Raw genomic sequence first — 27554 nt, 5'->3', positions numbered from 1 at the left:
AATCAAATTTGTTAGGCATGACCTCCCCTCTGACAAAGCCATGCTGACTATCCCTGATCAAACCTTGCCTCTCCAAGTGGAGATAGATCTTCTCCTTCAGAATTTTCTCCAATAGTTTCCCTACCACTGACGTGAGACTCACTAGTCTGTAGTTCCCTGGCTTATCTATACAACCCTTCTTAAACAGCGGAACCACATTAGCTGTTCTCCAGTCCTCTGGCACCTCTCCCGTGGCCAGAGAGGAATTAAAAATTTGGGTCAGAGCCCCTGTGATCTCCTCCCTTGCTTCCCTCAGCAGTCTGGGACACAAATCATCCGGACCTGGAGATTTGTCCAATTTTAAGCCTGCCAACACCTCCAATACCGTGTCACTCCCTATATCAATTTGCTCAAGAACCTCGCATTGTCTCTCCCCGAGTTCCATACCTTCATCCTCATTCTTTTGGGTGAAGACGGATGTGAAGTATTCGTTCAACACTCTACCGATGTCCTCTGGCTCCACTCATAGATTACCCCCTTGGTCCCTAAAGGGCCCTACTCTTTCCCTTGTTATCCTCTTGCCCTTGAGAAAGCGGTGGTGAGCTGCCTTCTTGAACCGCTGCAGTCCATGTGGTGTTGATACATTTACAGTACTGTTAGGGTGCGAGTTCCAGGATTTTGACTCAGCAACAGTGAAGGAACAGCGATATATTTCCAAGTCAGGAAGGTGAATGGCTTGGAGGGGAACTTCCAGGCGGTGGTGTTCCAATCTATCTGCTGTCCTTGTCCTTCTGGATGGTAACGATCATGGGTTTGGAAGACGCTGCCTAAGGAGCCTTGGTGAGTTTCTACAGTGCATCTTGTAGATGGTACACACTGCTACCACTGTCCGCCAATGGTGGAACGAGTGAATGTTTGTATAAGGTGTACCAATCAAATGGGGTGCTTTGTCCTGGGCGGTTGTTGGAACTGCACTCATCCAGGCATGTGGCGAGTATTCCATCACAGTCCTGATTTGTGCCTTGTAGATGGTGGACAGGCTTTGGGGAGTCAGGAGGTGAGTTACTTGCCACAGGATTCCTAGCCTCTGGCCTGTTCTTGAAGCCACAGTATTTATATGGCTAGTCCAGTTCAGTTGCTGGTCAATGATAATCCCCAGTGTCTTAACAATGCACTTAGAAAATCATAGCATGATCAGACAAAGTCAATGTGGTTTTGCAAAAGGGAAATTGTGTTTGACAAATTTATAAGTGTTTTTTGGGGATGTAAATAGTAGGGTAGATAAAGGAGAACCAGTAGATCCAGTATGCTTGAATTTCCAAAAGGCATTTGTTGAGGTTAATACATAAGATAAGGGCTCATGGAGTTGGGGTGATATATTAGCATGGATAGAGGATTGGTTAAGTGACAAAGCACAGCCAGGATAAACAGGGCATTTTCAAGTTGGTGGCTGTAACCAGTGAAGATCAGTGCTGAGGCTTCAACTATTTACAATCTATATTAATGTCTTAGGTGAAGAGTTAGAGAGTAATGTACCTAAATGCACTGACGATACAAAGCCAGGAGGGGGACACAACGAGGCAAAGATATAGACAGGTTAAGTGAGTGGGCAACAAGGTGGCAGATGGAGTATAATGTGGGGAAGTATGAGGCTATTCACTTTGGTAGTAAGAATAGAAACGCAGAATGTTTTCTAAAAGGCATGAAAGTTCTAAATGTTGATGTTCAGAGGGACTTGGGTACACTTGTAGAAGGAACGCCAAAAGGTAGCATGCTGGTACAGCAAGCAATTAGCAAGGTAAATGGCATGTTGACCTTTATTTCAAGGGGACTGAAGTACACTGTACAGGAAAGGATATACATGCATTGGAGGGGGTACAGCAAAGGTTCACTAGATAGTTCCCTGACATGAGAGGATTGTCCAATGAGACAACGCTGAATAAATTGGACCCAAATCCCCTGGAGTTAAGAAGAATGGGAGGTTATTCATTGAAACATACAAGATTCTGAAGGAACTTGACAGATTCGACAGAGGTTGCTCCCCATGGCTGGGAAATGTAGAACATAGAAGCACAGTTTTAGGGTAAAGGCTGATCATTTAGGATTGAGATAAGGAGAAATTTCTTTGACCAAAGAGCTGTGAAACTTTAGAATTCTCTACGGAGGGTTGTGGATGTTCTATCGTTGAATATATTTAAGGGCTGAGAAAGACAGATTTTTGTGTGTCTCAGGGAATCAAGTGATTATGGGAGGCAGGAGGGAAAGTGGAGTTGAAGATGAATATCAGCACCATTGTATTGAATGGCGGAGCAGGCTTGACACTCTGTATAGTCTACTCCTGCTCCTACTTATGTTCTTATGCTAGGATCACTGCTTTTTCTGATGCATATAACTGACTTGGATATTGGAAAACAGAGTAAAATTTCAAAATTTGCCAATGATAGCAAACTTGGAAGCGTGGCAAATAGTGAGGATTAAACAAATCAACTGCAAAAGGACACAGATAGGCGAGCAGAATGGGCAAACAAGTGACAGGTGGAATTTAATACAGAGAAGTGAGGCAAAAAATTTTGGCAAAAGGGATAGGGAGAGGCAATATATACTTAATGGCAAAGTTCTGATGAATGTGCAGGGAAAGAGGAACCTGGGGCATAGATCTTTGAAGGTGGCAGGACATATTGAGAGCAGGCAGCAAAGCATATGGGATCTTGGGCTTCATAAACAGATATTGAGTATAAAAGCAGGGAAGCCATGCTGAATCTTTATAAAGCTCTGGTAAGTCTACAACTATGTTCAGTTCTGGTTACCACACTTTAGGAAGGCTGTGAGCATCCTTAAAAGGGTGCAGATGATTTACCAGAATAGTTTCAGGGATAAGAGATTTTAGCTACAAGGTTAGGTTAAAAAAACTTGGGTTGTACTTCTTGGAAAAAAGGAGATTGAAAGAGATCTGACAGAGATGTACATGATTATAACAGATAAGGTTTAGATAATATAGACCAAAAAAAGTTGTTTCCACTGGCGCTGATGGCACAAGGACTAGGGGACACAGGTATAATGTTTTGGGCAAGAGGTGCAGAGTACAGGTAAGGAAGAACTTTTTTTATGCAGCGAGTGGTAAAGATTCGGAACTCTCTGCCTACAAAGATGGGGGAAGGGGGGGGGCGCAATTAATGATTTCAAAAAGAAATTGGATGGGCACTTAAAGGAAATAAACTTGCAGGGTTACAGGCAGAGGAGACATGGATTGGGTCTGACTCGATTGCTTGAGAGTCAGCATGGACTCAATGAGCAGAATAGCCTACTTCTGTACTGTTATCTTGATTCTATGACTCTTTGCTTCTATTTCAGTGCATCTCCTTATGTTTTGTTTTGCTTCCTCCATTAAGAGTATAGGATACGAGGTGATATCACTGAAGTGCCTATTTTAAACTGTAAAATATTTTTTAAAATCCGAACTTCTCCACTTCAGCGATGCTTCTATACTCCTGCTGGATTAGGGAGAGTTATTTATAAATTTTAATTTGTACAGAGCACAGTGGGCAATGTATACATAATGTGTGTACAATGTTTAGTGTACACAAGAGAAATTGGAGGGAGAATTGTCAGATAGTTACGTACGCTGCCAGAGCTATTCATTATCAAATTTCAAAGGAATACAGTAACTACACTGTTACAGTAACATCTTAATATTTAAATGTTTGGTAGTACAGAACTTGAGTATTGCTGAAAAAGAGACACACATCAAAGCTTTTTGTCTTGCACTCATCAGGACACTGCACTAGAATACCAAAAAGGGGATATATACTGCAGCAGCAACATGAGTGGTATTCGCCACTAATAGGATGATGCCGTCAAGCCAAAAAGATGTTCTGCCTATCACATAAATGATTAATGTAGTATGTGAATTACAGTGCCAGAGTGATGCTATACGTCCCAAAGACTGGTGAATCATTTCAAACAGCATGTCCCAACTGCTGTTTGCAACAGGCAAGGTACAGACCGTACCCAGCCAGCCCTTGCTTGCAAAACTTGAAACAGTGCCCAACATTAGATGTGATTCCGCGGTTAGACAATATTTGCTAAATAATCCTCAGTGTGCTAAGAATTACGCTGACAACCAATTTAAGATTGACAGAATGGCTCGCAGTGTGGCACATTTGCGTGTACTGGAAGCTACATTTATTAATACACAGGGCCCTATTTTTTGCAGACAAAGAACATGCACACACATTGCGTCTATAAGTGACACCATTTGCTGACTCATTCCTCAGGGTCAAGCTGCCTGGTTTAAATTTCAAACAATGCTTGTCAGTTAACTGTCAGTCACTATCAATTGGTTCATTCTCCATGGCAATGCCTCTACCAGAGTCCACTTACCAACCACTCAGCACTCTCTTTTCATACAGTATAGTGTTTTTCCCCCTTATATCAGGACACTTCGCAAGAATACCAATGAGTGCAAAACGAAAAGCTTCGACACATCTCTTTTCTCAGCAATCTTAATATTTATTTCATATTATGAAATTTTAAATCCATAAGTAACATATAATCTGCAAATTTGTTTAAGAGGAGTAAAACAGCAAGAGCTTGGATTTATATAGCACTTTTCATAGCCTTAGAACAGGCCAAAGTACTTCAAAGGCAAATTGCTTTTGATGCAGAATCAGTGCAATATAGGGAAATGCAGCATGCAATCTTCCAAAAAGCAATGAGAAAAAATGGCCAATTAAAATATTTTAAGTGGCGTTGACTGAGAGATGAATGTTGGCTAGCTCTTCAAATACTGTCATAGAATATTTTACATCCACCTGAAAGGCCATACAGTACTTTGGTTTAACATTTCATTGAAAAGGCATTCCCGACAGTATTGCACTGCCTCTGAACTGAAGTGTCAGCTGAGATTATGTGATCAAGTCCTGAAGCATGGCTTGAACCCACAACTTTCTGACTCAGGAGTTGTGTGCGCTACTGGAGCCAGGGCTGGCTCTTAACATTAAAAACTCTTATACATTTAAAAAATATATATTTTACACTCATGAAAACATTCAAGCCATCAGCGATTTCAAATGTTTTTATAAAGCTGAATTACAATATAAACAAATAATAGATTAAAAATCTTGCAAATCCGATCCAAAAATAGAAATATGCATAGGTGTGCCAACACTGAAAGGAACATTTTAGATGCAGATACTTGGTCTGAACTGGAATGCGGATCTTGATTTTTGCATGCTAACTTTTAGCACAGAGATTTCTGATACTAGCAAAAAGATTGCCTGAAATGTTAGTTAATGCTTGCAAACTCTTATGCCGCCCATGAGTCTTTCATAGAATCATACAACACAAAAGGCCATTCAGTCCATTAGTCATGTGTTGGGTCTTTAAAATAGCTATCGAATTAGTCCCAATTTCCTGCTCTTTCCACTTCTGAAAGGGAACATCATGACTCTCATGTCCCTGGTCAGTCAGCTAGCTGTTGGCGCTGGTCAATAGATGAGATGTCCAACTGCTGACAACATTCCAGTAAAAATTAAATGTGCGCGCGCATATGAGACACAGAAAATGCAACCAAAAGTCATTTTGCCTCGACATTTCCAATTCTCTGCAGTTCAAGGCTGGTTTGCTTAAGCCTATTATACCGAAGACAAATGTCGTGCCAGTTTTAGTCCTTACTATTCGGTAAATTTTGACTATTTTTAATCTATAATTTCTACAGTGACAGACATACACATAGAAACAGTGATGCTGTGGCTTTTTAAGCTTAAGACGTTGTTCAAGCAAACAGTGAAAATGTACATACCGTGGAATATACATCCAGGGTACGGTCTTTAAAAAATCTCTTAGGTTCAAGCTTGTGTGCTCCCATTGAGGTTTTCTGGTAGTTCCATGTAGTGCTGATTAGATACCCTTGATGGCAGGCAACAATTCCATCCCAATAACTCTGGCGTGCTGTTTCTACCATAACAAATCACAAGCAAATTCATCAGCAGCATTAGAAACATTCAAAGCTAGAAATACATTGAGATAATTTAGAATAGAAATTTAAGATTCAAGAAACATTACAATATGCCACATTCAAATATTTAAGTTAAGGGCATACATTATATTGTAAATGGCTGCCAACTAACTAACCTTGGAAAGTCTAATAGTTGAGTAAAATTTTCTGTGTTTAAACTGGATAATGTTCCAACATGAAGGCCATTCAGTTCATTCTAAAGGAGAAAATCAGAATTGGTGTAGATATACCATTACCTGAAGCAAATGTAGTAATAGGAGGTAGTTTCATTGTATCATACTTCAACCCTTTCTTTTTGGATTTCTTTTTGTTAATGGAACCTTAAAACAAAAAATACACACCTGATTTTTTTTTCTAAACAAAACAACACTTTGGTGCACATTTCTAAAGAAAAGAAAGGATGCAAGCGAGTACAAATGTGTTACATTTAATAGATTAACTAGGCATGTGTATTTTTTGTGTCTAAAAGAAGCCATTCTTCCTTCCATCCATTAACTACTTAGGTTTTCTGTGCCATCCCCTGGTCAAAGGGCAAGTAGTTGACCTGCTTCAAGGTCTTTGTCAATATTCACAAGATAGATATAGATGAGGAAAGCCATTCAGCCACTTCTGAATGCACAATCAGTAATTCATCTGGCTGTTTAAATATTTATAAGATTTTTGTCTCCATGACCTTGTTGCAGGTCCATTCTGTGTACTGATCATTCTGAGAGGTAGATTTCCAACATTAGTCGTAAACTTGCCTTTTGCTAAGTTAAATTTCTGGCCCTTGTCCTAATCACAGTTTAATTTGAAGTACTACTTTTGGATTTAACTTTTCTATGTTGATTTATTATCATGTATATCTCTATAGCATCAATGCTCCGTAGCCTACTTTCAAGGCTGTAGGACAAAGTTGATCCAACTTTCCACAAAATTTGGGTCTATCACTACGAATAACACTCTTATGACTCTTCTCTACCTCCAAGTCTCAAACCTCAGTTACCAGAACTGACAGTGTTCAAGATGTAGTCTGACCTGTGCACAATGCAATTTAAACACAACTTCCTCCAATTTCTATTCTACTGCTGTTTTGGCGATATACTTATGAATCATATTTGCCTCACCAATTGTTGCTCTCCAGTGATTAAACACCTTGAGGCAGTCTGTTAAAACCCTAAACCCACTTTGTTCAAGGTGAATGTATGAGAGTGTTGGTAGTGATACACTCGTTACATATGAAACATACTACACATTTTCAGTTGCACCATCCTGATTTAGAATCTTTTTTTAAAATTAACAGCCTTCAATTCTTCATCTCGTTGTTATTTTATTGGTATTTATGCAGGCCCTTGTGTAGCACTTTACACATTCATCCATCATTAGATTTAACAGCATTAAATTTCATCCATTACATATTTCAAGGAGTATAAATATTACCACATATTTACATTTTTTTGAGTGCTCAATTTTCAAAAGATACCAGATCAATAGCCATCAGAAAGTTCTTCTAACAAATAAATTATTGTTTTTTAGCCCAGTACAATGCTGCAGGGCCTCAAGGTAGCACCCTAGGTCCAACCATCTTCAGCCGCTTCATCAATGATCTTCTTCCAACATTAAGTCAGAAATGAAGATGCTCGCTGACGACTGCACAGTGTTCATTAACATTTGCAACTCCTCAGGTACTGAAGCAGTCCATGCCCACATGCAGCAAGACCTGAACAACATTCGGTCTTGGGCTGATAAGTGGCAAGTAACATTCATACAATAGCAGTGCCAGTCAATGACCATCTCCAACAAGAGAGAATCTAACCATCCCCCTTGACATTCAACAGCATTACTATCACTGAATCTCCCATTCTCAACATCTTGGGGTGTTACCATTGCCTAGAAACTTAACTGGATCAGCCATATAAATAATGTAGATACAAGAGCAGGTCAGAGGCTGGGTACTCTCCAGTGAGTAACTCACCTCGACTCCCCAAAGCCTGTTCACTATATAGAAGGCACAAATCAGGACAACTGAATACTCTTCAATTGCCTGGAAGAGTGCAGTTCCAACCGTTAAGAAGCCTAACACCATCCATAAAAACAAAATAAATAACTGCAGTAAGCCATTTGTCCCCTAGCCATTCAATAAGATCATAGCTGATCTGATTGTGGCCTTAGCTCCACTTTCCTGCCAGCCTACCATAACCCTTTCCTTATAGAATCAAAAATCTGTTAACTCAGCCTTAAATAATGAACCAGCCTCCACTGCTCTCTGGGGTAGTGATTTTTTTAAAAAATTCATTCATGGGATGTGGGTGTCACTGGCTAGGCCAACATTTATTGTCCGACCCTAAAGTGCCCTTGAGAAGGTGGTGGTGGGCTACCTTCCTGAACTGCTGCAGACCATGTGATGTAGGCACACCCAAAGTGCTGTTAGGAAGCGAGTTCCAGGATTTTGACCTGGCGACAGTGAAGGAATGGTGATATATTTCCAAGTCGGGATGGTGAGTGGCTTGAAGGGGAACTTCCAGGTGGTGGTGTTCCCATGTGTCTGCTCAAGAAGTACAAATATTGTCACATATTTGCATTCTTTTTCAGTGCTCAATTTTCTGAAAATTTCAGAAAATTGTAAAGATTAGCAACCCTGTGAGAAGAAACTCCACTTCATTTCCAGTTTAAATAATGAGATCCAATCTTTCCTCATAAGGCAACCCCATTTATTTGAAGAATCAACCTAACAAACCTCTCTAAACTGCCTCCAATGAAAGTATATCCCTCCTTAAATAAGGTCAGAACTGTATACAGTGCTCCAGATGTGGTCTCACCAATGCCCCATACAGTTGCAACAAGACTTCACTACTTTTATATTCCATCTCCCCTACAATAAAGGCCAACATTCCATTTGCCTTCCTAATTACTTTCTGTGCCTGCATGCTAACTGTTTGTAATTCATTTATGAGAACACCCAGGTCCCTCTGTACCACAGCATTTTGCAGTCTCTTGCCATTTAAATAACGTTCTACAGGACAAAGGAGCCCACTTGATCAGCACCCCATCCACCAACTTACACTCCCTCCACCACCAGCACACAGTGGCAACATTGTGTACCATCAGCAGGGTGCAGTACAGCAACTTGGCAAGGATCTTTTAACAACGCCTTCCAAATCCACAGCCTCTACCACCTAGAAAAACAAGGCAGGCAGTTGCATGCAAACATCACCACCTGTAATTTCTGTTCCAAGCCACACACCACCCTGGCCTGAATTTTACCCTTGGTGGGTGCAAGCGATCGGCGGGCCTGCGACCAGCCGGGAAACGGGCTACTGCCCGCGATCGGCCCGACTGCAATTTCACGCTGGCTGGCCAATTAAGGTCCACCCAGCATAAAACGTGTCTTCCTAATGGTTGAGAAGGGCTGGGCAGGGGCCTATCGGCCATCAGGTCCAATGGCGACCCAGCAGGTGGTTTAAAAACAGCACAGGCAGCTCCTTGAAGGCTGCCAGGGAAGAACATATTTGCAGCGTGCTGAAGACTGAAGCTATGGCCTCTACTGCGGCTGGAGACGCCGGGCAGGAGGGCACTCGGCCCCATCACTCGGTTTTCGGACAATTGCCTCACGGTCCTCCTGGAGGGGGTGGCTGCTAGGAGGGGCACCCTCGTTCCCAAAGATGGAAGGAGGCGACCACCGCACCTGACAAAAAGAGCTTGGGAGTAGGTGGCAGCCCAGGTCAGCAGCCACGACTTGCGGCATACATGGGTACAGAGAGGCAAAAGTTTTAATGGCCTGCTGTGCTCGGCAAGGGTGAGTACCGTGTTGGCTTGAATTAGTGCAGTGAAGTGTTAAGGCTGGTGAAGCTCAGGGGTGTTAGAGTCTGAGTGCCAATTGTCAATGATATTGGAGCTGGCCAAGGGGGTGAGCCCTGGCTGCTTGGACTGAGTGCCTTGCGGCTCGAGGGCCATGACTCGGATGTGCCCTGCAAGGTGTTCCTCAGGTGGGGTTGGTCAGGCTGCAATGATGCTGCAGGTAGAGAGTGGACTAATCAATGCTCCTCTGTCCTTTCAGGAGAAGACGAGCCATAATAACAGAGGTTGCGGACAGACAGAGGCCCCCCATACCCCCTAATCCTTACGAGGTTTAAGCAAGATGCCGTGGAGCTGGAGAGGCGCCACGCACCTCAGCCAGCCGATCGTGGAGAGGCTGGGGTGTCAGACGAAGGTAAGAGTGCAGTGCACAGAAGTGAGAGTTTCGGAGGGTGTAAACATTCTTGTGTAGTCTCTTCATTGATGGGAGCCTCAAAACTGGAGTCCCCATTGATTATATGAAAGACAATAGCACCATGATGCAGATCTGCATTGTCTCACAAGGGTGCCTGGCATGTGATGACATAAATTAATGACAGGTCATGGTTCCCCCTTAGATTTGCCAGCATACACTCATTCCCGGGACCCCAGAGAGCCAACCCCCGTGCCAGAGGACTGCCGGGCTTCAGCTGCACCTGCGTCACACCTGATCTCTGAACCACGCACCAGCGCAGATACCAGCACTCAGTGGGCGTTAGATCTTCGGCTAGAATATTGGAGCACAATGGTGAGGGCACTTCACACTCGCTTGAGGAGCAGGCAGAGGCACAGAGTGCCCAGGGCGCCGGCAGCCGGAGGATTTCTGGAGACCAGGACGATGCTGAGTCGAAGGCAGATGATGAGCCTCTGGAGTTGTCCATTAGGCGGCAGATGCTGGATGTCCAAAGAGATGTGCGGGAGGATCTGGCGGAGTTCCATGAGGTTATGCGTGCCATGGTATCTGTTGCAGAGGAGCCCAAGCAGAGCATATGCACTGCATTGACCCTCACGGCTGAGCGCACTGCCTCCTCCATTGAGGGAGTGGCAACTTTAGTGGAGAAGCAGCTCCTGGGACAGAATCAGGGGTTTCTGGGATTGCGCTTGGACCTGCAAGCCCTCACACAGCAATGACCTCAGGTAGTCAGTGCCAGCGTGGGCAATGGATGAGGCACCCAGTATCCCAGCTAGATGCCCCCCCATCAATGGTGAGCAGGGAGGTCCAGAGCGACCTCACGTTGGCGCACAAGCTGTTTGTCGTCTCTGTGGGCTTCTCTCAGGGCACTCTGGATGATGGCAGCAGCTCCTTCGCCCCTCAGCCTGTGACTGTGGCATCTCTTGAGGCTGCAATGATTGGGGAGATGCCAGCCATGGCACTGGCCGCTTCCTCCCAGGCGGGGCCAGCACAGGCTCTGCTGGCCAGAGGACAACCGCAAAGGTCATCAAGGCCAACAGGACAGTAATGTCAGCGGGATGACTCCAAAGCCGCTGCCAGGGAGGGCGGGTACCAAGACATAGCACTTGCAAACGTAAGTTTAAGGCGCCATGAGCACATGAGGGACTGTTCACGGGTGATTTTCCGTTTTGTAATGTTTTGTTTATGTTTACTGCTCTGTTAATGAACCCCAGAGAAAGTGATGTTAATTTGTTTGGATTGTGAAAATGACAAATTTTGTCTTTGTCATTATGTCCCAAGTGTGCTTCACCTTTTTATTTTTTGGTGCAGGGTACACTAGTATGTAATGCTGGACGTGAGTCACTCTAAACGTTATTGCACAGGCACCGAGTGGACTTTGGATTCAAATGAAAGGGTCATTTCAGGCACCTGGGATGGAGACAGCGCCCCCCCCCCGGCACGATGGGGTCGAAGCAGACCTTTCGCAGCCTAGCTAAAGGAGCATTGGATCAAGGCGCACCTGGTGTCCCTGTCTCCCTGAAGGATACAGAGGTCTGTCTCCACGCCCTCAGCGTTCTCCTCAGTGTGCTCCTCTTCTGATTCACTACTGGATTCATCCTCTGTGGCCTGTGAAGCTGCCTCAAGATCCTCTTCCTCCAGTAGGTCCCCCTTGCCAGTGCCAGATTGTGGAGAGTGCAGCATGCAACCACTATCAATGACACCCACTCTGGGGGGTATTATAGTACTCTCCCCTGAACGGTCCAAGCTTTGGAAGCGCATCTTCAGAAGACCTATGGTCCTCTCTATCACCGCTCTTGTGGAGGCAAGACTCCTATTCTAATGCTGCTCTGCCTCTGTTCTTGTGCGGCAGAGAGTTTTCAGAAGCCACCATTTCAACGGATAGCCCTCATCACCCAGCAGCCATCCATCCAGTTGGGCTGGAGCACCGAACAGCCTCGGCACCTGGGAGTGTCTGAGGGTATAAGCATCATGGGAGCTGCCAGGGTGCCTTGCACAAACTTGCAGAATCTGCATCTTGTGGTTGCACACTATCTGGACGTTCATGGAGTGGAATTCCTTCTTGTTGATGAAGGCACCCGGCTGACCCGCTGGCACTTTGATGGCCACACGTGTGCAGTAGATTGCACCCTGGATGCGGGGGAACCTAGCAATCACTGAAAACCCTTTGGCTCACTAAGCCTGGCTGGCCTCGTCTGTACAGAAATGAATAAATGTCATTATCCGCCTGAATAGAGCTTCTGTCACCAGCATGAAGCAACTCTAGACAGCTGATTGGGACACTCCACAAAGATCCCCCACTGGTCCCTGGAAAAAGCTGGAAGCATAGAAGTTGAGGGCCACTGTGACTTCAGAGCCACTGGCATGGGGTTTCCACCCACACAGTTGGAGGTGATCATAGGCCCAATCATCTGACAAACGGAGGTCACAGTCTCTCTGGGGAGGCACAGCCTCCTTCAGCATTGCACTTCGGACATATTGAGGTAGCTGCATCGCTGCCTGTAAACCCTGGCAGCAGGATAGTGGAATCTTCTGTGGCCCCTTCCACCATGGACTACCTGCTGGCCCTGCACCCCTTATGCCTGCGCCTCTCCTCCCACAGGTCGCTCCCCTGGAAACTGCACTGGGACACCAGGCCCCTCCCTTCTGCCCCTCTCTTCCTCCTCAGAGGTGGTGCCTCCAGCGGAGGCCAGAATCCCCATTGCCAAAGTAAGGGAAGGCTGTCTGATACCTGGAATGGTCTACACTGTCAAAATCCTCCAGGGTCCTTGGAGACACCAATGAGTCCTGAAGTGAAGCCTAGAAATGCTAAGAATGAAATTCAGAAGAGCGATGAAACTATCAAGTTCAAATAAGCAACCAGGAGCAAACTATCCCCTAAACTCCTCACTACCCACAATGGCAATGCTGCTGACCTTTTTTATTCTGCCCTTGGATGCGACCTGCCCGTTTTGCCCATGCGATGAGCGTGAAATCGCACGGGCAACGTAAAATCAGGTTCAATTGGGATTTTAATGGTTTTAAGTGGCCTTTTAATTGACGGCGGGCATGGCTCCAACACTCGCGCGTGCCCGCTGACCTGAAGATTGCGCGTGTGGGATAATATTGGGACGCTCACCTGACGTCGTCTTGCACTATTTTATGCCCAATCAGGTGCACGTAAAATTCTGACCCCCCAACTTGGAACTAGATCACCGTTCCTTCACTGTTGCTGGGTCAAAATCCTGGAACACCCTCCCTTGACAGTACTGTGGGTGTACCTACACCACATGAACTGCAGCAGTTCAAGAAGGCATCTCACTATCATCCATTCTCAAGGACAATTAGAGATGGGAAATAGATACCAGCGACCTTCACATCCCATGAATAAAAGAATGGACACCCAGAATAGTAGAAGGCAAAACTTCTGGGGTAAATATTGGTTTCTGCAATAAGGGATCATCTGGATTGACAAATTAAGATGGGTTGAATGACCTTCTTCATCCATAATTATTTTGAAAACTTAAAAGAAAATCATAGCACCCTGGAGCTAAATTATTTTATTTTAAGCTAGTGATCCCCTCCCTCATTATAAGTACTTGGCTACCGCCTCAGAGTCAATTGCCTGCTCCCACTCCTGGCCTTTGTTGCATTACAAGCTATATTAAAGACACTATATAATGCTTGTTGTTGTTACAGTAAGTTAGAAATAGCTGTCATTGGAGCATTGTTCCTTGGGCTCTCCCATGCAGAATTCCCCCCCTCTTACCTCGCTCAAATGCATTCCAATAAGTCCCACTACCTTGCATGCTGCCAACTTTTACTCAGTTGCAAGTTTTATATTATAGGGGTGTGCACAAAGTTTTGTTTGAAAAAATCTTTAGTCGACGACGCAAAATTATTTTATTTTTAAGCTTAAGTAGAATCTTTTATGCAGAACGTTGCCAAAGGAACAAACTACATTTATACAGCACCTTTGGCATAGTAAAATTTCCTAAGGTGCTTGGAGCATCATTAAACCAAGTTTGGCACTGAGGCACACAAGGAGTTAGGACAGGTGATCAAAATCTTGGTCAAAGTGGTTGGAGCTAAGGTGTGTTGTAGAGGAGGAGAGAGGGCTGGGTGATTTAGGGCAGGAATTCCAGTATTTAGGGCCTACACAGCTAAAGGCATGACCACCAATGGCAGGACAAAGGAAACCAGGGATGCACAAAGGGCCAGAAATGAATGAAGTGTTTTTGGATAAACTCTAGGATTTTAAAAATTCACTTGGTATGGCATTTACTGAACACAATGGGATTAGCTAGGCAGAATTCCTTCTTCCTGAATTAATGTTGGTTACAATCTTTATTGAAGCAATTCTCACGAGTGTGCCCGATTTTATTTTTATTCTGCATTGCTGGGTGCTTAATTGCTCAACTGTGGTACATATTTCCAATTGAGAAATCCCAATGGCACCTCACAAAGCATACCCCTCGTCTTTTTCAATAACTCTGAATAAATGCCCTCGTCATCCCTCAGAATTTGTTTGTTTGAGTCCCATTTATATCTTCCTTGAGGTAGATGATAAGATGTTTAAAAGATTGGACATTATATTTTTTCCCACTCTTCTTAGTGGACAGAGCCTCCAACCTTCTCACCTTCAGAGCTGAAAAATCTAGTCAAGCGTGGAGTGGAGAAGAAGAGCGAGCAGGGAGAAACTCATTGCAGCTCTTCACTATCATTATTTTCAAAACGAAAGTTTAAAATAATTTCAGAAATATCCTTCCAGTCATAAAAATGAAATATTTTTGTTACTACCATAAAAATTGATGGCACATTTCAAAAAATATAATACATTTTAATTATACTGAAAAGGGTAACCATAATATATTCATTATACTTTTCAATTAAACTTACCCTGCCCCAAACTCTTATTAAAACGTTCATGAATAGTGGAAAATGACTGCAAAGTTCCATCTCGTCCTATATTAACAAAAACAAATACAAATGAATGAAGTCTTCATAATAAAATTCTCACTTGCTCACTTTTTCAGAACCGCTTCATCCAATTCAGGATCGCAGGGAGTTGGAGCCTATCCTGGACAGGCAATGGGCGCTAGGCGGCATACGCCCAAGACGTACACCCAATGTGGTGCTCGTCTATTACAGAGCACACACTCACACACAGACATACATGCTGGGGGACAATTTTACCGTAGTCAATCCACCTAACCAGCATGTCTTCAGATGGCGAGAGGAAACCAGAGCACCTGGCGGAAACCCACACAGTGCAAACTCCAGACAGGCACCAGAGGTCAGGATCAAACCTGGGTCCTGGAGCTGCGAGGCAGCAGTGCTAACCACTGCACCACCATGCCACCCCATAATAAAATTCAGTTTTAAAAAATGTGAAGAAGGAGCACAAATACAGGGATATGCAGCCATACTTCAATTAAATTACTTTACAAAAATAATAGCCAGATTACTCCTGCAAACCACCGTACAGCAACACTGCCAACAATTTGTACTTAAATAGTACCTTTGACATAATAAAATGTTTCAAGGTGTTTCACAGGACAATTATAAAGCAAAACTTGACACCAAGCCACGTAAGGAGATATCAGAGCAGACGAGCAAGAGCTTAGTCAAAGAAAGAGTTCTGGATTCTAGTTTTTAAGGAGCATCTTAAAGTAGGTAGAGACACAAAGGGAATGCAAAAGCTTGGCATATGGCAGCTGAAGACATGGCCACCAATATGGAATGGCTAAAATCTGCAATGTTCAAGAAGCCAGAATTAAAGCAGATATTTCGAAGGGCTGTGATAGGAGGAGTGAGGCCTTGGAGGGATTTGAAAACAAGGATGCGAGGCATTCCTTAACCAAAATCAAGGCATTGCTTAACCAGGAGCTAATGTTGGACTGTGAGCACACCAGAATAATTAGGCTCATTTTAGAGTACTGAGTCAATTCCATTGAAAGATTAATAAAATGCACTGGTTACTGTTGAGCTTAAATTTCCCCAATCTCAAGTGTGTTGGGTGGGTTTGGCGATAATGGGGAACTGTGTACGCACAGGTTCTTCTCGTTATAAATTAACTTCAGCAGGCTTTTGTGATTGAAGTCTGCTCATGGAAAGGCTGTCATATCAACCTAAATTTGTTTCTTCTGGAGTTTGGAGTCTAGATGCATCTTTAGGGTTTGTCTGTTTCTGTGCATATCAGTAATTCTGCACAAGGTTATACTTATTCCCTCCAGATCTCAGTTACTTTGTCATGTGACAATACAACAACATCATGGGCTTCTGATGTTAACCTTTTACTCTACATCTCACCCTTCCTCATAACTCAACTATATACATCCTCTTATTTGGGCCCCAAAATGGTAGAAATGACCTATTTCACAGAATAAGCTACAGGTGAGGGAGACTTATTGGCCTATCTTCATTCATCTTAAAAAGGTCTTTCTGCGGCTTTCATTGTTTCTTAAATGAATCCTGCATTTTGCCCTCAACTCAATCTGGAAGTCCATTCCTTGTGTGAAACTGTATAAGTGAAGAAATTCCTGAAAACTGTCCTAATTCATACAGATAAAGGTTCTGGAATTTTTTAAAGGATCTGTAAACATTGGGATATAGGTTGAATTGACTTTTTTTTTAAAGAATGTTGTGGGTCGTTTCAGAATATTGTTGGTCATTTTAGATTGTTGTGGATCCTCTCAGCTGCTGTGGTGGACTTTGTCACAATGTGAGGATAGTTTTCAAAGGAGGTTGCTGGGTGTGGATTGACCTGAAACCTTCTCAGTGAGATAGAAACTCTTAATAAAAATATCTTTTTCAACTTTGTAGACAGAGCATCAGTCGGGCAGGGGAAAACCTCAAGGAAGAGTTGCATAATTGTAATAATGTTGAGTTAACACAGTGTGGTGAGAGATACGCTGAGTGACCTCTTCACTTCTTTATGCTTCTGGCCCCGCTTGTCCCACTTATGCAATTTAAAGTCATTTGCTGGATTTACATATTCCTCAGTATTACATACCCCTTTTGAAGGGTGACAAGCATATCCAACTTTCAGGTGTTTGACATTCACAGATCAACGTTGTGCCTGTTCGCTCCAATGCCTGCAACAATCCAATGAATACTGTACTCTCAAAGTGTGGTCTGAGCAGAACACTGTATAGCTTTGATTTGGCCCTTTACTGTCTTCCAGCCTCAACAAGGTTCAACAATTTCAGATCCCACTGCTGTGTTTGGACAGCAACTGGTGACCATGGTTCAACTGTTTATTAAATCACTCCTGCCTTCCAACCCATCACACACCTCCCCCTTTTTGTTCTTTCCACCCATCATCTCTTTCTCTACACCTGTACTTGCTTAAAACCTGTTACAACGGTAGCCTTTCCAGTTTTGGTAAAAACTGGAAATGTTCTCTTTAAATCCCCAATCCAAGCAAAAGGTTGCCCATTGTATCGTTGAGCTGACTGGCAAATTCCTGATATAAATCATTAAGCTGTTTTATTTCATAAATAGCAAGTGCACATGGTGGTAGACGCCTCAGTATTCAAGTACACCCAAGCTGTAAATGATTTCATTGTCTTCTATGGGCCATCTCATGACTGAAGAGTCTGATGTGGAATTGGCATTGACATCCACCAAACTAACAGTTCAATTTGTCGTTGTGAATGGGGGAACTTCTGCAGCTGTACCACCTCTAGGCACGTTTGATATGAGAGTTTGACATAGATGGTCTTTGAAGCATGCTGAAACAAATTTCAATGCTTGCCTCCACATGGGCTGGTCTGCTACAGTGTTTTCCCCAGAGAGGGAGTCTGCAATGCAGAAGGTGGAGAGGCTTTTTTTTAGGGTGTCTTTATATCGTTTGCATTGACCATCTTGATGCCTTTTGCCCTGAGACAAATTCCCAAAGAGGTTCTGCTTCGGAATTCTATAGTCATCCATGTAATAGATGTGGTCTGCCCATTGAAGTTGAAATTTTTAGAGGCTGGTCTCCATGATGTTAAGCCCAGCATGAAGGAAGACGTTGTGGTTTGTGATTTTGCCCTGTCATTGAATTCTCATATTGGGCCTCAGGTGTCTTTGGTGGAAGCATTCCAGAGCTTTAATGTGGTGCCTATAGCAGACCCAGGTGTTAGACTTCATCTCATTGGCATATTTATGTAATTAATAAGGCTTAAACTATCAAACTGTACTGTACATAAGCTTAGTAATGAAAAGTCTTAATTTGTACGTATTATAGGGATGGTTCGTGAATTTTGGGGCATGTTGTTAAGTCTTAAAGTTGGCATCTCTAAGCACCAAATACTGTGATGTGGCTTTAAGAAAGAACACGTGGGTCATTTGGGAGTGAACTGAATTTATAATTACGGCACATTTGGGCTCCAGCAAGTCTAGCTTAGCGGTAAAGAGAATCTAAAACTACAATGCTAATTGGCCAGGAATGTGGCCTGAGCACTAGATGTTCCAAGGCCTCCAGTCAAAGGATAAAAGTTATAGTTCAGCAGATAGAAGGGATGCTAAGGCTGCAAAGCTGATTGGCTAGAAGAATGGTCTCAGGTTTAGAATGTTCCAAGGGCTCCTGGTTAGAGATATAAATTAAGGTCAGATTGTTGGACGCTAGGAGTGTTCTTCCTATTGATCAAGAGTTGCAAACATTGAGTTGGAAGTCGTTAGTTCTGTTGATCCAGGGGCACATACTTGGACAAAATGTTGCAAAGCTACCTGCAAAAAGGATAGAAAAATAGGGACACATCAATGAGGTCTTTGCACTTACCAAGGGTTAGCATTTGTCACAGGACACTTGCTGTGGGGCATTTGTCAGGAGAGAGGGTAGGAGTAGTGCATGTGCTTGGAAGTTAGCATTTGCGTAGGACATTGCCAGTTGACACTATTTGTCACAGGTTGGGGAGTTGCTGTAAGAACCCAGTATTACGGCTAGTTGGTGACTACTTTCTTTTTGTACTTGTGATAACCTTGCCAGATTTAATGTAAGGTTGTTGCCTTATTGTAGCTGATTTTTCTAAACATACAAGATTAAAGATCAATGGATCTAGTATAGACAGGGTTGCTAGGGCTAAAGTAATTGCTTTAAGAGACAGTGGAGAGAAAGCTGTCTCCCCCAAAGAGAGAACATTCAGTAGGCAGCTAGTGTTTAGCTTTAGCAGGTAAGGTCGACTGGAAGTTATGGGTTGGAACAGGATCCACTAAAGTTGAAGTCTTAAAGCTGCAAGTTGAACTAAGACCACCCCAGGAGTCCCAGGATCCATGGGACAGACAGACTGATACGTTGAATTTGTGTATCCTGCCATGCTTCGACTAATGAAATGTTAAGCATAAATCTTCATTGTCCAATAAACCTTATTAGTTTACATTCTAAATTAGTGACTGTCCTTTTCTTCAATCTGGTTATTCCATGACAAGAATTTTCCTACTCTAGGGTTTCTAAACAGGATTCTGTGCCATACAATAGGGTGGCAAGGACAATGGTCTGGTAGAGTTTGATTTTAGTTTTCACAGGCAGAACTTGTTTTCTGGATGCATGTTACTGATATCTGGGGCATAGATTTAAGGTAAGAGGTAGAAGGCTAAGAGGGGGAGTTCAGGAGAAATCCTTTCACCCAGAGGGAGTCTGGAACTTACTGCCTGAAAGGGTGCTTGAGTCAGAAACTCTCGTAACATTTAAGAGGTATTTAGATATTCACTTGCGTTGCCATATCCTCCAGGGCTATAGCCAAGCACTGGAAAATAGGATTAGTATAGTCAGATCTTTGTTGATCGGCACGGACACAATGGGCCAAGTGGCCTCCTTCTGTGCTGCAAACGTCTATGAGTCTATCTTCATCAACACTGGCATCCTTAGGTAGCACACTACCAAGATATGAGAATTTTTTGACAACCTTAAGACTGGTGCCATCAACAGTTATGTCTGGTGCTTCATAGAATAGTGCTGACTGAAACATTACCTTGGTCTTGGGAGACACTGATTTAGAGACCAAAGTTTTTGGCAGTGCTCAAATTTTGTTTGCCATATGTCTTCCTTGTTGTGGGCAGCTAGGGCAGTCATCTGCATCTTTCTGATTAGTGCCTCTGTGACTTTAATTGAGGCATGCAGTCTGGAGAGATTTAAGAGTTTCCCTGAACAGAACCTAAAGTTGATGGCTGCAAGCTTGTCTCTAGTGGCTTCCTTAAGAATTGCAGAAGAGAGATTTGAACGTTGCGGCGCCAACACAATTTTTGTTTTACGCTGCTGGTTACCGCAAAGGTATCAGACATCTTGCCACATGTACAAAAACATCCAACCATGCTATCATGCAGTCTGTGCCAATTTTGACAAACTTGTAAACATCCTAACTTGGAGAGCAAGGGGAGGCAATGGCATAGTGGTATTGTCACTGGACTAATAATCCAGGGGCCCAGGGTAATGCCCCAGGGTTCAAATCCCACCATGGCAGATGGTGGAATTTCAATTCAATAAAAATCTGGAATTAAAAGTCTAACGATGGCCACAAAACCATTGTCGATTGTCCTTTAGGGAGGGAAATCTGCTGTCCTTACCTGATCTGGCCTACATGTGACCCACAGCAATATGGCAGACTCTTAAATAAATGGAGGCTTAGCCAACGATGCCCACATCCCATGAATGAATAAAAATAAGTGCCATAGACTAGTTAGACACAGACTTTTCTTGTAGTTGTCTTATTGCAAACACCCTATTGGATGTCCAAAAGTTAAGCCTTAAAACCACACTGCAATTCTGGAAGGATATCATCTAAGAAGCAGCCTAGTAGACAGTTTAATCGGGTCTTTACTGCGACTAAGAGAAAACTTTTTCCTCGTTAGTTGCCGCATATATTTTTGGATCCTTTCTGCTTCCACATGCTGACTATGTTGGCATCCTTGAGGTCCTGTCCAACATTTTCCTGATCCCGGATACTCTTGAAAATGGCTGTTTGTTAACAAGCTCTGTACTATTATACATGCACTAAATACTGTCTACAGCACATTGTAAAAACACAGATCATGCTGCTCTCTCAGCTAATGTTGCTGCTCATCAGCTTTTACATTCCACCAGTAATTCTGCATTTCTCTTACACATGCCGGAACTTGCGATTAGCATTTTAATAGGCTTGATGCTTGCTTGTTGACCGTGAGGCTGCTAGCAGCCTCTCATGTGCAAGCTGTTTCTGTTTGAGAAGATGGGAGATATTTTCATCATTCTCATCAAACCAACCTTGGTGCTTGCAGTTTCCCAGGACATCTACTAAAGTCTTGAAGATCTGTTAATGGAGCTGTTTCGATTCATTTTCTACATCGCTAGGGGGAGGAAGTCAAACAGCAGAGTGGTGTAGCAAGGTCTAAGGCAATACAAGTACAGTGTCTCAAAACCAACAACCTCAGGACAATGGCCAGATTTCAGACCTTGTCAGATTTCAGGTTGGGTGGTTTGGGTCAAGCTGGGTCAGGTGGGGTCAAGGGTCGCTCGGAGCATGGGAATAGATTGGCATGCAAACGGTGAAGCGGATAACTAGATTGGCATCACATCGCACCAATGCAGCACCTAACCAAATTGTCCAGGTAATTTTTTTTTATTTTACTCAATTAAAATGGATGCATGGCACATTCTAAAAATGTCCGGTTTTCGGACAACTCTGGCTTTTGGATAGCTAGATTGGAGGCACTATTGTAGCAGGGTTCTTGAAGAGTTTGTCATCTAGCTTTGCACATGCCTGGCAAGTTGATGTACAATGTTTTGGCTCGATCTTTAGACTCAGGTTGGTGTGGAACAGGGGGCAGTCTGTCCAGCAGTCAGTTCCTCTCATGGCACAAGCTACCTTGGCACCAGCCTTTTCCATCTGTATGACAAGCACATTATCAAGGAGATGCCAACGCTTAGATCGTGGGTGTTGCCAGGTTGTCTTGTATTTTCTTTTCAGGTGGAACATGGTATTGGTTATGGCAAGATCATGCTTGGCACACAACTAAAGTAGGAGTGCTCTATTTGAGTTTTCTTATCCAACTCCATGTTGACTGAGGATGCCTGCCCATGTGATGTGGTCATGTCCAATTCTGGCATTTAAATTGTCCATAAGGATAATTTTGAACTCTTTAGGGATTGATCATAGATGATTCAGATCATCATAGCAGTTTAATCTTTACATCGTCACTGTTAGTCATTGTGGGGGCATATGCAGTGTTGCATGTCTCCCATGTTGCTGAAGGGGAAGGCAGAGTCTCATCAGCTATTCATTGAACATATAATAGTCAAAACAAATTAAAATTCTCAACTTACTTTCATTCCTCTCAGAAAATATAAATACCCCACCTCTTTTGTGGACTGACTTACTTGGCATTGCCTTTCTTTTAAACTTCTAACTGTAAAAACTGACCACCTGTATTTTTAACTTCCAACTCTAGACCTCAGGTGAACACTCAAATAGGAGTTTCTTAAACTGTGCCCATGTCTTGTTATCCAGTTTCTCTTGATCCAAAGGCAATTGGAGGGCTGTGATACAGATTCCCCCCCTGGTCAATGATGCACCAGGAGGGCTGGTTACAACACAAGCTACTTCTGCTCCCCAACTCCCCCGCTTGTTATGCAGAATATAGGCAGGTTAATAGTTCAGGCAGATAAATGTCAGAGGAAATTTACGGAGAAATGAGATATTCCACTTTCAGGGAAGAAAAAAGGAAATACACTAAATGATAGAACTTTAAAAGTAGAAAAGCAGAGAGACTCAGCGGTTCAGATATATTAATCTTTAATCTGAGTGGACATGTTAATAAAGCTGTAAGCAAAGGAGACTAAAGAAAGTGATCTCATTTCCCTAATACAGATCAATTAATGGTGATAGAAAGTGGAAAAATGACAAGGTGTTTCCTGTCCACAAAAAGCAGGACAAAACTAATCCGGCCAATAACCACAGCATTAGTCAATCATCAAAACAAAGAAGATATTGTCGATAGTGCTATCAGCAGCACTTACTCTGTTCCAGACCTCATTGCAGCCTTGGTCAAAAAAAGAACAAAAGAATGCAATTCCAACATTTGACCGTGTGCGACATCAAGGAGTCCAAGTAAAATTGAAGTCAATGGGAATAAGGGGGAAGCCTTCCACAGGCTGGAGTCATACAAAGCGTAAAGTAAGATAGTTGCGGTTGTTGGTGGCCAATTATCTCACCCCAAGACATTGCTACAGGAGTTTCTCAAGGAAGTGTCCTAGGCCCAATCATCTTCAGCTGTTTCATCAGTGTCCCACCCTCCATCATAAGGTCAGAAGTGGGAATGTTCATTCAGTTCCATTTTGAATTCCTCTGATAATGAAGCAGTCTGCATCCACATGCAGCAAGACCTGTACAACATTCAGGCTTAGGCTGATAAGTGGCAAGTAACATTCACACCACTCATGTGCCAGGCAATGACAATATCCAATAAGAAAGAATCCAACCATCTCCCCATGACATTTAAGAGCATCATCATCGCTGAGTCCTCAACCATCAGCAACCTGGAGATGTCACTATTGACCAGAAGTTTAAATGGATCAGGCACATAAATACTGTGGCCAGAAGAACAGATCAGAGGCAGCATATTCTGTGGAGAATTACTGATTCCAAAAGTCTGTCATCCATCTACAAGGAACAAGTCAGTGCATTACTGGGACAGGATCTTAGATCAGAAGATCGAGGTGTAGAGTCTGTTTGGTGGAGCTACGAAAAGCAAGTGACAGCAAATATTGGTAGTTCTTGTTAATAGGCCACCAACAAAAAAGTGGTAATGTTGGGCATGGAATAAATCGGAAAATTAGAAGCGCATGTAACAAGGGTAATACAGTAATGGGGGACTTCAATCTACACAAACTGGGTAAACCTAATTAGCACTAACGCTGTGGAAGACAAATTTGAACTCTCCTTGGTTCTTTCATGTTCATTCATAGAAACATTAAAAATAGGAGGAGTAGGTAATTCGGCCCTTCGAGCCTACTCCACCATTCAATATGATCATGGCTGATCCTCTATCTCAACGCCATACTCCTCTCTCTCCCCATACCCCTAGATGCCTTTAGAGTCTAGAAATCCATTTCCTTCTTAAAATACATTCAGTGACTTGACCACCACAGCCTTCTGTGGTAGAGAATTCCAAAGGTTCACCACCCTCCGAATGAAGAAATTTCTCCTCATCTCAGTCCTAAATGGCCTACCTCATATCCTGAGATTGTGACCCCTTGATCTAGGTCCCTCAACCAGAGGAAACATCATCCCTGCATCCAGTCTGTCCAGCTGTGTCAGAATTTTATACCTTTCAATGAGATTCCCCTCTCATTCTTCTAAACTCCAGTGAATACAGGCCTGCTCAACCCAATCTCTCCTCATACGACAATCCTGCCATCGCAGGAATCAGTCTGGTGAACCTTCACTGCACTCCCTCTATGGCAAGTACATCCTTTCTTAGGTAAGGAGAGCGAAATTGCACACAATACTCCAGGTGTGGTCTCATTGAATATTGCTGTCCACAAGCATTGGAGAAGTAAAGAATGCATTGGTAGAAGATCGTCTAATATACCAATGCCTTGGAGATGAGTAATGTTGAGTTTGCAATTCGCCAGATAGATAATGTAGATTCATGCAGAATAGCTTACACTGGCATGGGGTAATGAACATTAAGTCAACAGTATTTTCTTTCATGGCATATACAGCAATTTTACTTTTATTACATTTAAAAGAGGTTTAACCTGATCAAACCAAGGTATCTTTCAATAAGATAACTGAAGACCAAGCAATGACCCACAAGAAAAATCTGTTCTTACCAGAGCTAAGGATGTTCTGTCCATCAGATCCATGATATTGTATTTTGGTTGGAGGGGCACTGTGTCCCATACGGCACCGTAAAAGGCGACCTCCACCTTCTGGAGCATCAAAAATCCAGACCTGGACAGGAAACAGAGTACATTTATAATAATTTTAAAACAGGGATAAATACTCTTAAACAAGGCTTTCCCCCACTAGACATGTTCGCCAATTCTGACCTGTTCTATCATCTCCTGGCCGTTAATAAGGTCAAATAATTGCTTCTTGTATAATACAATCCAATATTGTGTCTAGGGTCACTTTTTCACACCTACTGCACATTTTATTGATTTCCTAATTTCTCCCTGGTAAACTAAGGCTACCCTTAACAGCTCTATCTGTCAAGGTACACATTTCCTTTATTTGACTGCAAAGTTCTTGGCTCTTGCTTCAATTTATTTTGTTCACCTATTGGTCTATTGCAGACTGTCATCTTTAACTGCAGTTTTCACCTATGCACACTCAGACCAGATTCTTGCTGAAATACAGGCAGTCAACTTGAGAGTCAGACTGACAGGGGTTCAAGCCCAACTTCAGAGACTTTAGCACATAACCTAGACGGCATTCAGTACAACACTGAAGGGCTGCTTCACCGTCAGGAGTGCTGTCTTTCTGATGGGATGTTATATCAAGGCCCTATCATCTCAGGTGAATATAAAAGCTCCTGTGGTACTCTGAACAGTAGGGGAATTCCCGCCAGTACCTGGTCAACATTTTAAGCCCAAAAGCAGGTCAAGTGATAATTTGTCTCTCAGCTGTTTGCAACACCTTGCTATGTACAAATAGGCTGCTGTATTTCCCTATAATAGTGAATACACTTAATTAAGCTTCCTCAGTTGGAGAACTGGGAAGGTGATGTTTATAAAGCTTGTATTCCAGAGAGGTGTTTTTGTTTTGGGAGTTAGAGCTTAATTAGTTTAAAAGCATTCAGTTAATCCTGTAAGGTTATAAAACACATTTGCTTCATCAGATCAAAAAATAAATTGTAAATGAGGGACATTTGACTTGGAGAGTTCAGTTTGAGGATAGCCCAGAGCAGGCTACGTAGCCATGGAGATGGATGGATTTTAGGAAGGCTTTCTGGTTTCAATTTATCTGAGTGTTTGCTGGAAGAGGATTTTTTGCTGCAGTTCGGACCTTGAGTAGTTTGCAACTCACTAAGAGATAGTCAAAATAACTGATAGTTAGCCAGGCCTGCACTGCAAGCAGAGTGAAAAACTAACTTCATCATTCGCTGTGTGGAATGCAGGTAATCTCAGTTTGAATTTTGGAAGGGAACAGAAGCTGGAAGATTTCCTAGTTTGAAACTAGTGGAATAATCTACAGTGGTCCTCCAGAGAGGTTTGTGGCAAAGAAAGCAACAATTAGATTAGCTTGTAAGTATTGAAAGGTAGCCAGAAAAGGGGACTGAGACATCCACAGTCAAGAGACTGCAAATGTAGTTTTACCTCTGCAAATAGCTGAAGCTGAAGAGAATTCTCCAAGGGACTATAGAATTCTTATGGCTGATCCCTACAGAAGCCAATAACTTTAAGATTGATGTGTCTTATAAGAGAATTCTTGGGGAAGCAAAAAGTAAACCTAAGTGCATAACAGTGTGGTTTATAACTATATATGTTAACAGTACTTGTTTTGTTTAGTTCTCCTGTATACAATAAAGTTTGTTTCGTTTAAGTGAAATCTTCTGGTGTAGTTCTATTGGCTAAAACAAGGTGTTCGGATTTTTCTTTAAATGTTAATGGTCCTTAACCAGGTCGTGACACCACAAAATAATGGATACATCCATAAGGTACTGTAGCGTCTCTAATTTGTGGAACCATATTCTAGGCAAGATATTATTAAGTTTGGTTCAGAAGTTAGATGCACAAATCTTTATTAAAAAAAAGGATTTAGCTAGCCAAATCTTTAAAAGCTGGAGGGCATGCTAATAAAGCTACAAAAATGCAAACAGAATCTTAGTTTTAATAAATATGGGAAGAGAGTACAGAAGCAAAAAGATTACAATGGAGTAGTGTTCAGTTTTTACCACTCTACTTCAAAAAGGCTGCTAAGTCGATGAGGTGGTCCAGGAGGAGGTTAATAAGATGATACCAACATTAATGAATATTAACCATGAAGACAAGCTAGAGAAAGTGGGCTTTATTTTGAATCAGACGGAGAAGGTTAGGAAGAGATCAGAGAGATGTTCAAAATTTAGAGCAGCTTAGATGGGGAAAAACTGTTGTCCCTGGTACATGAGGCAGTACCTAAAGCCAATTAATTTAAGTTCAACAACAAAACAAATGAAAAGAGAATTTAAGAGTTTATTTTTAAAGTAGAGCAATGTTAAAACATGGGATACCCTAGCAAAAATTAATGTCTACTGGGCAGGTAGAGTTTAGTTTTAAAACTGATGTTATCAGTGATTCCTCCGTGCTGAATACATTGCCATCAGTACAACAGTAAAGGAGTTACCTATGCATATGTCATCTGTCACACATATGATGATACTGATCAAGTTTGTTCAAAATATGTTCAATAA

General features: G+C 42.7%; 1 protein-coding gene across 2 annotated transcripts in view; it reads right to left on the bottom strand.

The window, feature by feature from the left end:
* The window catches only part of wdr36 (WD repeat domain 36), a 109891-nt gene that overhangs the window by 54483 nt on the left and 27854 nt on the right, over positions 1-27554 (bottom strand). For both annotated transcript variants that reach the window (XM_078566196.1, XM_078566199.1), the window contains exons 9-12: positions 24994-25114; positions 15099-15164; positions 6232-6315; positions 5780-5934 (exon numbers count right to left, since the gene is read on the bottom strand). In XM_078566196.1, coding sequence (XP_078422322.1) covers positions 5780-5934; positions 6232-6315; positions 15099-15164; positions 24994-25114 — 426 coding nt within the window. The remainder of the gene's footprint in view (positions 1-5779; positions 5935-6231; positions 6316-15098; positions 15165-24993; positions 25115-27554) is intronic.

The sequence above is a fragment of the Cetorhinus maximus genome, chromosome 2 (genome assembly GCF_964194155.1).
Source record: "Cetorhinus maximus chromosome 2, sCetMax3.hap1.1, whole genome shotgun sequence".
NCBI lineage: Eukaryota > Metazoa > Chordata > Chondrichthyes > Lamniformes > Cetorhinidae > Cetorhinus > Cetorhinus maximus.
Note: the sequence above shows the minus strand (reverse complement) of the source record. Positions and strands in the feature narration are given on the sequence as shown.